This window comes from Urtica dioica, chromosome 6 (assembly GCF_054948205.1).
Source record: "Urtica dioica subsp. dioica isolate 48M chromosome 6, U.dioica_male_clone48M_v1_H2, whole genome shotgun sequence".
In the NCBI taxonomy this organism is placed as follows: domain Eukaryota; kingdom Viridiplantae; phylum Streptophyta; class Magnoliopsida; order Rosales; family Urticaceae; genus Urtica; species Urtica dioica.
Window position 1 is genome coordinate 39343348 of NC_142761.1, and position 12971 is coordinate 39356318.

General features: G+C 36.8%; 2 protein-coding genes across 2 annotated transcripts; one reads left to right on the top strand and one right to left on the bottom strand.

Moving 5' to 3' along the window:
- Positions 1-303: 303 nt before the first annotated feature.
- On the bottom strand, positions 304-6679 carry LOC149394046 (uncharacterized). The gene is made up of 3 exons (XM_089618247.1): positions 4894-6679; positions 1261-2680; positions 304-669 (listed from the first exon to the last, which is right to left on the bottom strand). Exons 1-3 carry the CDS (start codon positions 6656-6658, stop codon positions 627-629), a joined length of 3228 nt encoding a protein of 1075 aa, XP_089474373.1. The 5' UTR covers positions 6659-6679; the 3' UTR covers positions 304-626.
- A 5361-nt stretch (positions 6680-12040) lies between these two features.
- LOC149394047 (uncharacterized) lies at positions 12041-12918 on the top strand. Its single transcript, XM_089618248.1, has 2 exons — positions 12041-12581; positions 12884-12918. Exons 1-2 carry the CDS (start codon positions 12041-12043, stop codon positions 12916-12918), a joined length of 576 nt encoding a protein of 191 aa, XP_089474374.1.
- The last annotated feature ends 53 nt before the right edge of the window (positions 12919-12971 follow it).

Sequence of the window (12971 nt, forward strand, 5' to 3'; positions counted from 1 at the left end):
TTCCACCGGCGTATCGATTTTCCGTAGATAAGGAAGTTCGAAACGGCGTTGAAAACGGCATTTTGAACTTTGGTTCAAACTACATTGTTTTCCGAATTTTAATACATATATATCATGTATGTTGTTGTTTTTCTATTTGACACTTTTTGTGAGGCTGAGAGAAATAAAAATCAGTGTTAAGCTTTGTTTAAGACCAAGAGAAAATACAATACCTTCTTAGTACACAACAATCCTTGACGCTGAGTTTATGCATATATATACATCATTCGTCCCTTGTAATAGAAGGACATAGTCCAGCTCGACTATTTTTAAGGGTTCGTCGACAATCTGTCCATTGTAATAGAAGAAAAACTGGTGAGTGAACATGTTTGACATGAAAGAGGTTTAGTAAACAATTTGTACACGAGTTGAGATCTCTCTCTCTCTCTCATCCTAATTTCCCAATCCTCTCTATCTATTCGAGTCTCCTTAATTCAACAATATAACCGTACAAGCCCTTTTATAACACAAGGCTCGACTATAGAGTCTTTAATTGGCTTCTCCACGTCAGCTATCAATACCAAGTCTGAAGTCAATATTCACATGATGCATTGTACAAGTCAACCGAGGCGAAGATCATAACTCGATTAACTTGGGACATGTGTTGAGCTGTGATAGGCTCGAGGTGAGCTAAAAAAAAGAGGGAAATAAATAACCAATTATATAGAGCATCTTTGAGAAAGTATTGAGCACTGATCTTCGAGTGAGAACACCAGAGCAGAGAGACCAGACCCTAAAAGATCTCAAGACTACACATTAAAAACACATATTGACTTTGTAAGCAAATTGTCCCATACCTAATTTGGAACACTGTTTTTAGCAAATACAAAGATATCTACTCTTGGAAGCGAAGCCAGTGTTTCAAGGAAATTGAACTAAAAGGAATTCTTACTGAACCAATTTCCACAACAGCACCAATACAATACAACAACCGAAGAAAGAGAAAACTACAATCTCGATAAAGGTGAATTTAATCGTGCAGATTTAAAATGAAAAAAAAAAAATACAAATCAACTCCATAGACATCAATTTCAAATACATAAGAGTAATTCAGACCACTTTCAAAGAACATTAACAGTAACTAAAGATGACCCTCACCACGTTTTTGCTAACCATCGTATAAGCAACATAATTCATAATTTTGAGCTTTTATATACTCCAATACAGACAAGTAATGATGTGCATCCTTATAGCTTTTGTGATAACTTTTCCAAGACTTACCAAGGGATTTCTTGAGCTTGCTTGACAAGTTTAATAGCGCGAATCTTCTTCAAAATGGATCGTGCATCATCGGGAACATGGCCTTTTAGAATCATATCTTTGAGAAGCTTGAGAGCGATCCCTATTCGTTCGACCTTTATGTACCCTTTTACCAAAGTTCGGTACGAAAGAACATCCGGTTGAACTCCTTGAATTCTCATCAGCTCCAAGATCTCTTGTGTCTTATCCATATCTGCTTGCTTACAATACCCCTTTATCAATGTGTTGAAGGAAAACTCATCAGCTTTCACATTGTGCTGAATCATCTTGTCAAATAAGCTTCGAGCCCTTTCCATCAGACCATTCTCGACAAATCCATTCAAAAGGGAATTCATAGTTATCAGATTAGGATTTATTTTCCTACTCAGCATATGATCAATGATCTTCTTGGCCTCTTCGAATAGGCCAGAATGGCACAATCTGTCGAGCAGTGAGTTATAGGTCACGATGTCAGGCCTTAGACCTTTTCGACTCATCAAATTAAACATCGATACTGCTTCATCCATTCTTCCCGCCTTTGATTGGGCATCCACTAAAATATTATACGTTATAACATTCGGATAAATTCCTCTATTCGTCATTCCTTCCAACAAGGCCGTGGTTTCCTTCCAATGTCCCGAATGACACAAGCCATAGATCACCGAGTTATAGGTGACAATTGTAGGCTTTATGCCTCGACTAATCATTTCTTCCATGTGACCGAGCGCCTCTTTACTTCTTCCGCTTTTGCAGAGACTATCCAAGAAAACACTGTATGTGACAATATTTGGGGATATTCCATCATTGATCATGCTCTCTAGGAATCGAGTCGCTTCATCAAATCGACCGCACTTGCACATCGCAGCGATCATAGAAGTGAAAGTCACAACACTAGGCTTGATTCCTTCTTTAGTCATTAGGTTAAATACCGAAATAGCTTCCTCAATTTTTACCTCCTTGCAAAGTGAATCGATTAGTATGTTATAAGTTTGAAGATCCGGTGAAATTCCACCACCGACCATCTCTGATAAGAACTTCTTGGCTTCTTCTCGACGACCGGCCTTGCATAGCTCGTGAATCAGAGTATTATAACAAACGGCGTTTGGTGGAAGACCAGAATCGATCATGTCTCGGAACAAGCCTAGCGCGTCGTCAATGAAGTTCTCCTTGCAGAGGCCGTCAATGAGCACGGCGAAACAGTACACATTAGACTTAACCCCACCGTTTCCGAGCATTTTCTCGAACAGTTGGTGTGCATTCCGTGCCTCTCCGGCCTTGCAAAGGCCACCTAGCAGAGTGCTCAGTGTGTGACAATGATAATGTTGAGCGTAACGACATCGGGTTGAAAATGGGAAGAGCGAAACCTGAGGAGATGCGAGTACATCGAGACTACGGTGGAGAACTGATTCATATTCGACATGGCCCCAAACAGTCGATTGAAGCTCCAAACCGAGGGAACGGGTCTCATGTCCACCATGGAATTGAAGAAACCCAGAGCCTCAGTCACTGAGATGTCTCTGGATTCGCATCGACTTCGGATCGTATTCTCAAATTCCGCAACAGAATCGCGAGCGCAAGAAGTAGAGAAACGAACTATGGGACTCGAATACAGAGGAAGGAGAAAGGGAGTTTTCGTCATAAGATTCATAGTCTTCATGCTTCGAAATTTCAAATTCCGTGCACGATTAATGGAGCCCTAAACGTAAAGATTTGGGAATCAACAACGAATGTCTCAGGATTTTTTTTTTTTTTTTCCTTCAGGGAATCTTTGGTAACAAGAATAGGTTTGGTAGATTTTTTTTTTTCTTTTTATTATTTGTTGGAATTCGCTGCACTAAAACGTCCTTCATTTGTACCCAAGAAGTCATATTTTACTAAAACATTTATTTGTACCCAAGAATATGTATTGACCGTATAAAACTAAAACATTTATTTCAGATTAACTTCGCTAGGTTATATTTTACTTAATAGTTAATTCCTCATTTAGGAAATATGTATTGACCGTATAAAACTAAAACATTTATTTCAGATTAACTTCGTTTGGTTATATTTTACTTAATAGTTAATTCATATTTACTATGTAATATGTTCTTTCAAATTCGTTTGTTTAAGGTTTGTCTGATTCTACATTGTGGTTATTTAAGATTTCTTATGTAGCATTGTTAGATTTTAGATAATTATTAATTCAGATTTACTATGTAATAGTGATTTGTTTTGATTAACCTCGTTAACGTTGTTAGCGTTTAGATGATGGTTATTTCATATGAATGGCGCAAATTTGTTACATTTTAGATGATGGATAATATGGTTGGTTGATATTAACATGGTATAGGACATTGGCTAGTTAAAAATTCGCATGTCACATGTATAGTTGTAAAACATGTAATTAAAAAGTGGTAAAAAAAATACACATATAATTCTATATTATAATTCTGTATAATTAGATTGGTGTATCTCTATAAAAAAAAAAAAAAAAAAAAAATAAACTTTGTTTTTATCGTACGAAAAAGAAATTATTTTGTTCGGAATGAACAAAATATTGAAGAATTGTTTAAATACGGGCTTATTTCACATAAAAATAGAAAATCTTTGTGAGCTACCCACTGGTTTAGGATCAAACCCAGAACCAAAAATTTTGATGATGTATTCGAAACGCTAATCAAACTCAAATGGATTAAGCTTAGACTTCTTTTTGCCAAAAAAAAGATGTTAAATGACATTGAATCTAGCAGCACATGCGAGCTCCAATAAAATTGAGCGCGGATTAATTGGAATTGGAATCGACGATTCAGCTTCTATTTCAATGATTTTGGGAGAGATTTTCAGTATTGTTTTTTGTGGCAGTGAGGCGGGGGAATTCGGACAACGATTGTCTGTGTTGTCAGTGGAATCCGGATCCTCTGTCTCCTTTTAGCGTCTCATTTGGTATCCCTCCAATTATAATAAGCTATGTCATCTTTATATTTGATTATTTATTTAAAAATAAATCAAAATAATTAAATTGCCTTATTTTGATCGGAGGAACACAAAAAGAGACACCAAAAGAAGACAGACGATCTAAATTTGTGTCAGAGAAGGGACGATAGCAATGTGGCGGCATAGACGGATAGACAGCGATCGGTGATTGGGAGAGGTGATTGAGTTTTTTCTTCTGAATAAAAAAAAACTCAGACCCCAGACTAATATATAGAAACACATTGCAAGAAGACTTTGCCAGCAAATTGTCTCGGACCAAATTTTAGAACAGCGTTTTAATTATAAGGAAGATGAAAATGAGCATCAAGGAGCAATTTGTACAAGAGTAGAACGAGCAACCAAAAAGAACTAAATGAAAACTACGATGCAGGTTTTTGACAAATTTTCATCTCATGTTATTTATGGACACAAATTCCCAAAAGCATAAATTCTGAAAACTCTTGAAGCAGTGTGTTATTGAGCAAAAACAATAAAAATGGAAAATATGATAAAAATAAAACTAAAAAAATATGAATTCCTAGAAGAAAACTGTATCAGTATATGTGACAGCGAAATTTAATGTTGAAAGGACTAGAATTTACCCTGAGATCAATCTTCACTAACCCTTGTATAAGCAACAGAATTCATAATTTTGTGATTAATGGGAGTTTTCTTGAACATGCTTGCGATCTTTAAAAACATGAATCTTTTTCAAAATGGACCGCGTTGCATCATCGGGAATATGGCCTTCCATGATCAAGTCTTTCAGAAGCTTGAGAGCGATGTCTATTCGTCCAACCTTTACGTACCCATCGACCAAAGTGTTGTACGAAACAACATTCGGTACAACTCCTTTAGCAATCATGAGCTCAAAGATTTCCCGTGCCTTGTCCATTTCTGCTTGCTTACAATACCCCTTTATCAATGTGCTGTACGAAAATTTATCAGCTTTCAGGTTGTGTGAGATCATTTTGTCGAACAGGTTTCGAGCTCTAACCATCGCTCCATTTTCGACAAACCCATCCAAAAGAACATTCATAGTTATCAAATCAGGCTCTATCTTCCTACCCACCATATCATCAAAAATCTTCTTGGCCTCTTCGAATAGACCGAAATGGCACAATCCGTGGAGCAACGAGTTATAGGAGGTGATTTCAGGCTTCAGACCTCGCTGGATCATCAAATTAAACATCGATAATGCTTCATTCATTCGTCCCTGTTTTGAATAGGCATTTATTAAAATACTAAACGTTACGATATCAGGAAAAATCCCTTTATCTGCCATTCTTTCTAACAACTTCGTAGCTTTCCTCCAATGTCCCGAACGACACAAGCCACAGATCAACGAGTTGTATGTGAAAATGTCGGGCTCTATGCCTCGACCAATCATGGCTTCCATGTGATCGAGCGCCTCTTTACTTCTTCCGCTTTTGCAGAGACCATCCAAGAAAACACTGTACGTGACAATATCTGGGGATATTCCGCTACCAATCATGCTTTCCAAGAATTGAGTCGCCTCGTCGAACCGACCACACTTAGACATCGCAGCGATCAGAGAAGTGAAAGTCACAACGCTAGGCTTGATTCCTTTTTCAGTCATGAGGTTAAGCACCGAAATAGCTTCCTCCATTTTCGCGTCCTTGCAAAGCGAATCGATCATAATGGTATAGATCTGAAGGTTGAGCGAAATCCCACCAACGACCATATCCGACAAAAGCTTCTGGGCTTCTTCTCGACGACCGGCCTTGCATAAGCCGTGAATCAACGCAGAATAACAGACCACACTCGGTCGAACACCGAAACCGATCATATCTCGGAACAAGCTTATCGCCTCGTCGATTCTGTTCTCTTTGCAGAGACCGTCGATAACTGCAGTGAAACAGTATTCGTTCGGCTTAACATCATCATCGTCGAGCATTTTCATAAGCAGCTTGAGCGCGTTTTCAGATTCCCCGGATTTGCAAAGCCCATTCAGCAGAGTGCACAGAGTGTGCAAATTGTAGTGAATCCCACACTTGAACATAGTTGCTAAGACAGAGAAACCCGATTTCGGATTGTTGGAACGACACAAGCAATTGATGATAATTGTAAGCGTAACGACATTCGGATGAAATTCAGCGAAACGAAACCTGAAGAGGTGTGTGTACATAGACACCGCAGTGGAGGACTGGTTCGTCTTCGACATTGAGCCAAACAGCGTATTGAAGCTCCGAATTGAAGGCATTGGTTTCATATCCACCATGGAATCGAAGAAACGGAGAGCTTCAATCACCGAGAAGTCATTGGATTTACATCTGATTCGGAGCGTTTCTTCAAAATCGGCAAAAGAATCGCGAGCACAAGAAGTGCAGAAACTTAATTTGGTTGTTAGAGTCGAATAGAGAGGAAGGAGGAAAGGAAAACCTGGATATGTTTTGATCTTCATGTTTAGAAGCACGAAAAATTAGAAAATAGTTTGGGAAGCAACGAGTATTCTTGAGAAATTTGGTTCTATTCTATACAACTCTTTATTTATTTATTTTTATTATTATTATTTTTTTTTTTGTCTTTTAAAAAAGGGAAAATAAATATGGTCAAGCACACGATACTACTTGCTGGGTGTTCGGCAACCATGATTAAAATATGGTTACATGGAATTATTTTAACGATATATATATAATTAACTAGTTCAGTTTTCAAATTCATACATTTAGAAATAATAAACTTCAGTAAACCATCTTGCAAAGGGAAAGTGGACATTTTTTTCTCATTCGGAACCTTTTTTTTTTCATTAACTCAAAAAAAAAAACCCCATGAAAATGACTAAAATGCTAGTACAAAACTCAATCATCAAAAAGTAAATGCACGAGCGATAATATTCTCTCTCTCTGATCACCGTAACTGTCGCCTCTCCTTCAACGTCTCTCCACCGTCGTCGTCAACGCCACAGTAACTGCCGCCGTCACTTTCAACGTCGCCAACCCCGCCGCCATTGTCCCTCCACAGATAGTTAGACTGCCCTCACATGTCGCCAGAGACGAAGCCAGAAATCTAGGTTAGGGGGGGCTAATTTGCAAGATAAAATTCAAAGGGGGTTGATTTGTAAATTTTGAGGGTAAAAAAATGTAAAAATAAAATAAAAATAGGCAAAAAATGCAACAAAAAAAAATTGAGGGGGGGGGGGGCTATAGCCCCCTCTCACTTCCATGTGGCTTCGTGCGTGCATGTCGCTATATTCATGGGATAAAGAGTAAGTATGGCAGTAACTGTAAGTATCTGTGATGTTTACAGGTCGTTTTTTTTTCTAAGGGTGGATCTTTTTAAGTATTTCTCTTCAGCTTTTATATTGTTTGTACATAACGCTTTGTTTTGTGTTAAATGTTATGCTTTTTCGTTCCTTTCTTTGCATCATACATCTCATCACCGCAAAATTCGTCGCCACGACTTTCTCCGTGTTCATTAAGAGTTTGAGAGAAAGAGAGAGAGTGAGCATGGCAGTAACTATAAGTATGATTCAACGTCTTAGTTTTCTTTCAATGGATTTTTAAGTTTCTTTTTTCGTTATTTTACTGTTGTTACGTAGATACATTTTAAAGAGCTTTTTGCATGTTGAATGTTTATGCATTTTCGTACCTTTCTTTGCATCATACAATAGAAATAGAGGGCGTGTTTGGTACATATTAAATTCTCCTGTTTTTGTTTTTAGTAGAAGCTAAACCGATTTTGTGGCGTTTGGTAAAACTGCTTTTGGGAAAAACTTCAAAATCGCTTTTGGAATTTGTACAAGATTCGGAAAAGCTACGAAAACAGCGTTTTTAAACAGCAAGACAATTACTTTAATATCCTTAGTCAATTATTGAAATCCCTAAATTATCTCATAAACTCTCTAACTAAAGAAACACTGCATCACAGAAAAAAATAAACACACGCTGACATAAATTAGTAGTATCTTATTAATGAATTACCTTTAAATAGGCTGATTACAATTGTAACAGAATTAAAACTAGCAACTATAAAATAGCAAATACTTGAACTGATCTTATACACGAGTATTTACTCATTCAGATTACACATCAATAAATATCCTAAACATGCCTATTTACTGATTGACTAAGCTAATTTGTTCCTAAAAATGTGATACGCAGATTTGACTTCACACTTCACGTACAGTTTAAATATGTGGAAACAGTTGCAATTAATTACACAAATCTGTGAGGAACAACGCAGTTAAAGCAAGGCGCTCTTGTTTTCATCCTTTGCAAACATGTTTTTGGGAAGAAACTGAAAAGAAAAAGAAACTTAAGAGTAACTTATGATGAGTGATTCCACAAACAAGGTAAACTATTTTCCAATTCAACCCCTTATGTTATCAGAAGAACTCCTTTTTTTTCTTTTCATTTATAGATAATAAACAAAACATCCACGTTTAGTTCTAGTAAAAATAGGTGTAGTGAAATATTACCATGTCCAACTTTGTTTATGGAAAGTTCCTTTGGCTGCTTCAAGCTTCCATCTTCACCAATAGCTTTCTCTGTCCAAGCAACACAGTTTGACTAAGTCATTAAACAGAATAATACCATAATACTACTCGTTCATAGCCAGTGCAGCACATCCTGACTTTAAGATCCACAGTCTGCAAAAACGGTACTTGATCCAGTAATACGGTAATTCACTTTAATACGGATGTTATGGATGATAGTTGTTATTGATTCTCTTTCTGCAAATCCTTGCTTTTCGAAATCAGGTACCACTTCGAACACCCGAACCAAAAGTGGATGTAAGAATCCTTCTAAGTTGTACCCCTCCCTAAATTTCATGATAAAGTTTTCAGATTTTTTCATCGAAATATGCAAATATCACCGCATTGTATACCAACCAGCATACGCAGACTGTGGATCTTAAAGTCGAGATGTGCTGCACTGGCTGTGAGCGAGTAGTATTATGGTATTATTCTGTTTAATGACTTAGTCAAACTATGTTCTAGGGCAGAGAAAGCTTTTGGTGAAGATGGAGCCAAAGGAACTTTCCATAAACAAAGTTGGACATGGTAATATTTCACTGCACTTATTTTTACTAGAACTAAACGTGGATGTTCCGTCTATTAGCTCTGATACCATGTTGCAACCTAGGTCCAGGTGATTTGAACCAGCAATGGAGTTTTGATAAAGAGAGAGTTGAGAGTTAGAAGATGAAGTTTTGGAAAAAAAATAATTCCTCATTAATTGTAAAAATCGGATGGCAGGATTAAATAGCCAGAACCACCGAGAATGAAAACAGAAAAGAATGTCCAACCAATCAGGAGCATTCAAACAAACAAATAAGAAAAATACACGTGTACAGCATATACATGACTAAGTAAAACACTAAACGACATCTTAATACCTTACAATACCCCTTTATCAATGTGTTGTAGGGAACTTCATTAGCTTTCACATTGTGCTGAACCATTTTATCGAATAAGCTCCGAGCCCTAGCCACCGCTCCATTTTCAACAAACCCATCCAAGAGGGCGCTCATAGTTATCAAATCAGGCTCTATCTTCCTACTCACCATATCATCAAAGATCTTCTTCGCGTCTTCGAATAGACCAAAATGGCACAATCCGTCAAACAACGATGTATAGGTGATCACGTTAGGGCTTAAACCTCTCCGACTCATCGACTCAAACATCGATATCGTTTCATGGACTCTTCCCCTTTTTGAATGGGCATCCACTAAAATATTAAACGTTATAACATCGGAAAAATCCCTTTGTTCGTCATTCTTTCCAACAACGTTGTGGTTTCATTCCAATTGTCCCGAATGACACAAGCCATAGACCAACGAGTTGTATGTAACAATTGTAGGCTTTATGCCTCGATTAATCATTGCCTCCATGTGACCGAGCGCCTCTTTACTTCTTCCGCTTTTGCAGAGACCATCCAACAGAACGTATGTGATAATATTTGGAGATATTCCACTACTAATCACGCTTTCTAAGAATTGAGTTGCATCATCGAATCGACCGCACTTGCACACCGCAGCAACTAGAGAATTGAATGTCGCAATATCAGGCTCGATGCCTTTTTTAGTCATGAGGTTAAATACCGAACTAGCTTCTTCAATTTTCACTTCCGTGCAAAGTGAATCGATTAGAATGTTATAAGTTCGAAGAACCTGCAAGACTCCACCATCAACCATCTCTGATAAGAACTTCTTGGCTTCTTCTCAACGACCGACCTTGCATAGCTCGTGAATCAGAGTTTTATAACAAACAACGTTTGGTGGAAGACCAGAATCGATCATGTCTCAGAACAATCGTTAAATTTTTTGAAAGCGGGATTAAATTTTTTGGCATCTTCTATTTCTTCTTCTTTTTCTTCAGAGTTTTATCGAACAGTGGATTAATTTTTTTAAAGCATTATTAAATTTTTTGACACAATTTTCGTCATTTTCTTCTTCTTCTTCTGATTTGTCGAAGAGTGGATTAAATATTTTGAAAGTAGGATTAAAGTTTTTGACATCTTCTTTTTTTTCTTCTGGTTTATCAAAGAGTGGATTAATACAGAAGTGCACTGGATTAAAATTTTAGAAGTTTAGATTAATTATAGTGAAAATAATTAAGGGTATATTAGTTCTTTTATATTATAAGTGGTTAAAATGCATCAACTTGTGAAATCTTAGCCATTTTACTAAACACTAAATTTGAAATGATTAGTTCATACAAAAATAATCTTTTAATTATTAATAAAGTATCATAAGAAATAGGTTTTGAAACGTTTTTTTTAAGTATACAAGAAGATAACATTTAGTACGTTTTTAAAAAATGGCTAGTTCAAATAAGTTAAAAAAAATTATTTTTTATACATATAAATTAGTAATAACATTTAACATTTAAAGCTAAATTGGTTTTAAAGACATAGCAAATGAAATTTTATGTTCATCGATAAAAATTATATTATTTTAAACATAAAGTGGAAAAAGGATTCTAAATAAACATAAAATAAATTAGAATAAAAAAAATGGGATAAGAAATGTTTCTATAAACTTTTAAACATTTTATTAATGAATACATGTAAACAAATTGTTAGATGACTGCACGACTCATTCAAAACACGCTAGTCAATCAGCCTCATATTACGGAACCGTAATCTTGACCGCCAACATATTACGGAACCGTAATCTCAGCCACCATCATTTATGGATATTTAAATTATCCAGTCGCTAGAATATCTCTTTCTTATACTGTTAGTTTGTTGCTTTATTTACGTAAATCAGTTTTTCATTAGTTGCTACTTTTATGTATAGTCAATACTTGTATCTCTATATATATGTACGTTCCATATCAATAAAAATCAAGTTCAGAGAAACATTTATTTTCATGGTATCAGAGCTTCACGGTAATTCTCAAAATTCCTTCAATATGACCAACACCACTTCAGCCTCAGAAACAAACCCAACTTCCTTTTCACCCAAAACAGATCCGTTCTTGATACATCATTCCGATAGTCCTTCATCCACCCTTGTCACTCCTCTCCTATCTGGAGATAATTATGGCTCATGGAGCAGAGCCATCACTATGGCTCTTCGTGCCAAGAGCAAACTCGGATTCGTCGATGGAAGCATCACGATTCCTTCTGATGAAAATGATATTTCTAATTGGGAAAGATGCAATGACTTGGTCGGAAGTTGGATTCTCAACTCTGTTTCACCGGACATTCGTCCTAGCATTCTGTACGCTGATACTGCAGCACAGATCTGGTCAGACTTGAAGGAGAGATATTGTCAATCAAATGCACCCAAGATTTACCAATTGAAGCAATCCATCTCTGCTCTCAAGCAATAGGGTATGTCTGTGTCTTCTTATTTCACACAGCTCAAAGCATTGTGGGATGAGCTCAATTCTATTATTCACATTCATCCTTGTATCTGTGCCAATGCCAAGAGTATCATCGATCAACAAAATCAAGATCGTTCCATGGAATTTCTTCAAGGACTCCATGATAATTTCTCGGCTATTCGAAGCCAAATTCTTCTGATGGAACCCTTTCCAACTGTTCAACGGATATATAATCTGGTTCGTCAAGAAGAAAAACAGCAAGAAATAAATATCCGCTCGACTCCGACTATCGATTCCGCTGCACTTCAGGCGTCGAAGCATATTCCCCGCTCATCTGGAAAGCGTCAGCGTCCATTCTGTGACCATTGCAATAAGCATGGCCACACACTTGCAACATGTTTCCAGATCCATGGATTTCCTCCAAAGCAAGAGAAGAAGCATATGTCAACATCCAATGCTCCTTCAACAGGTCTGACTTCAGATCAATACAAGAAGCTGCTCACACTTCTTGCCAAAGAAGAATCCACCAGCCTATCTGCCAATCTAGCTGGTACAGCACTAACTTGTTTCTCTTTTAAGTGGATTATTGATTCTGGTGCTTCCAATCATATATGCACATCTCTTTCACTTTTTTCTTCCTATATGGCTGTAACTAAAAATATATTTGTTCAATTACCTGATGGTTCACAGGCTCGTGTCACTCACATAGGAACAGTGTGTTGTTCAAACACATTAAAATTATCAAATGTTTTTCATATTCCCTCTTTCAAATTCAATCTCTTATCTATTTCACAAATAACAAAATATAATCATTGTGATGTCATATTCTCACACGATTATTGTTATTTTCAGGACCAACCAACGAAGAAGATGATTGGTCGGGGTAGTTCTCGGGATGGACTCTACTATCTTGATGCACATCCAATAAAAGATTCTGTTT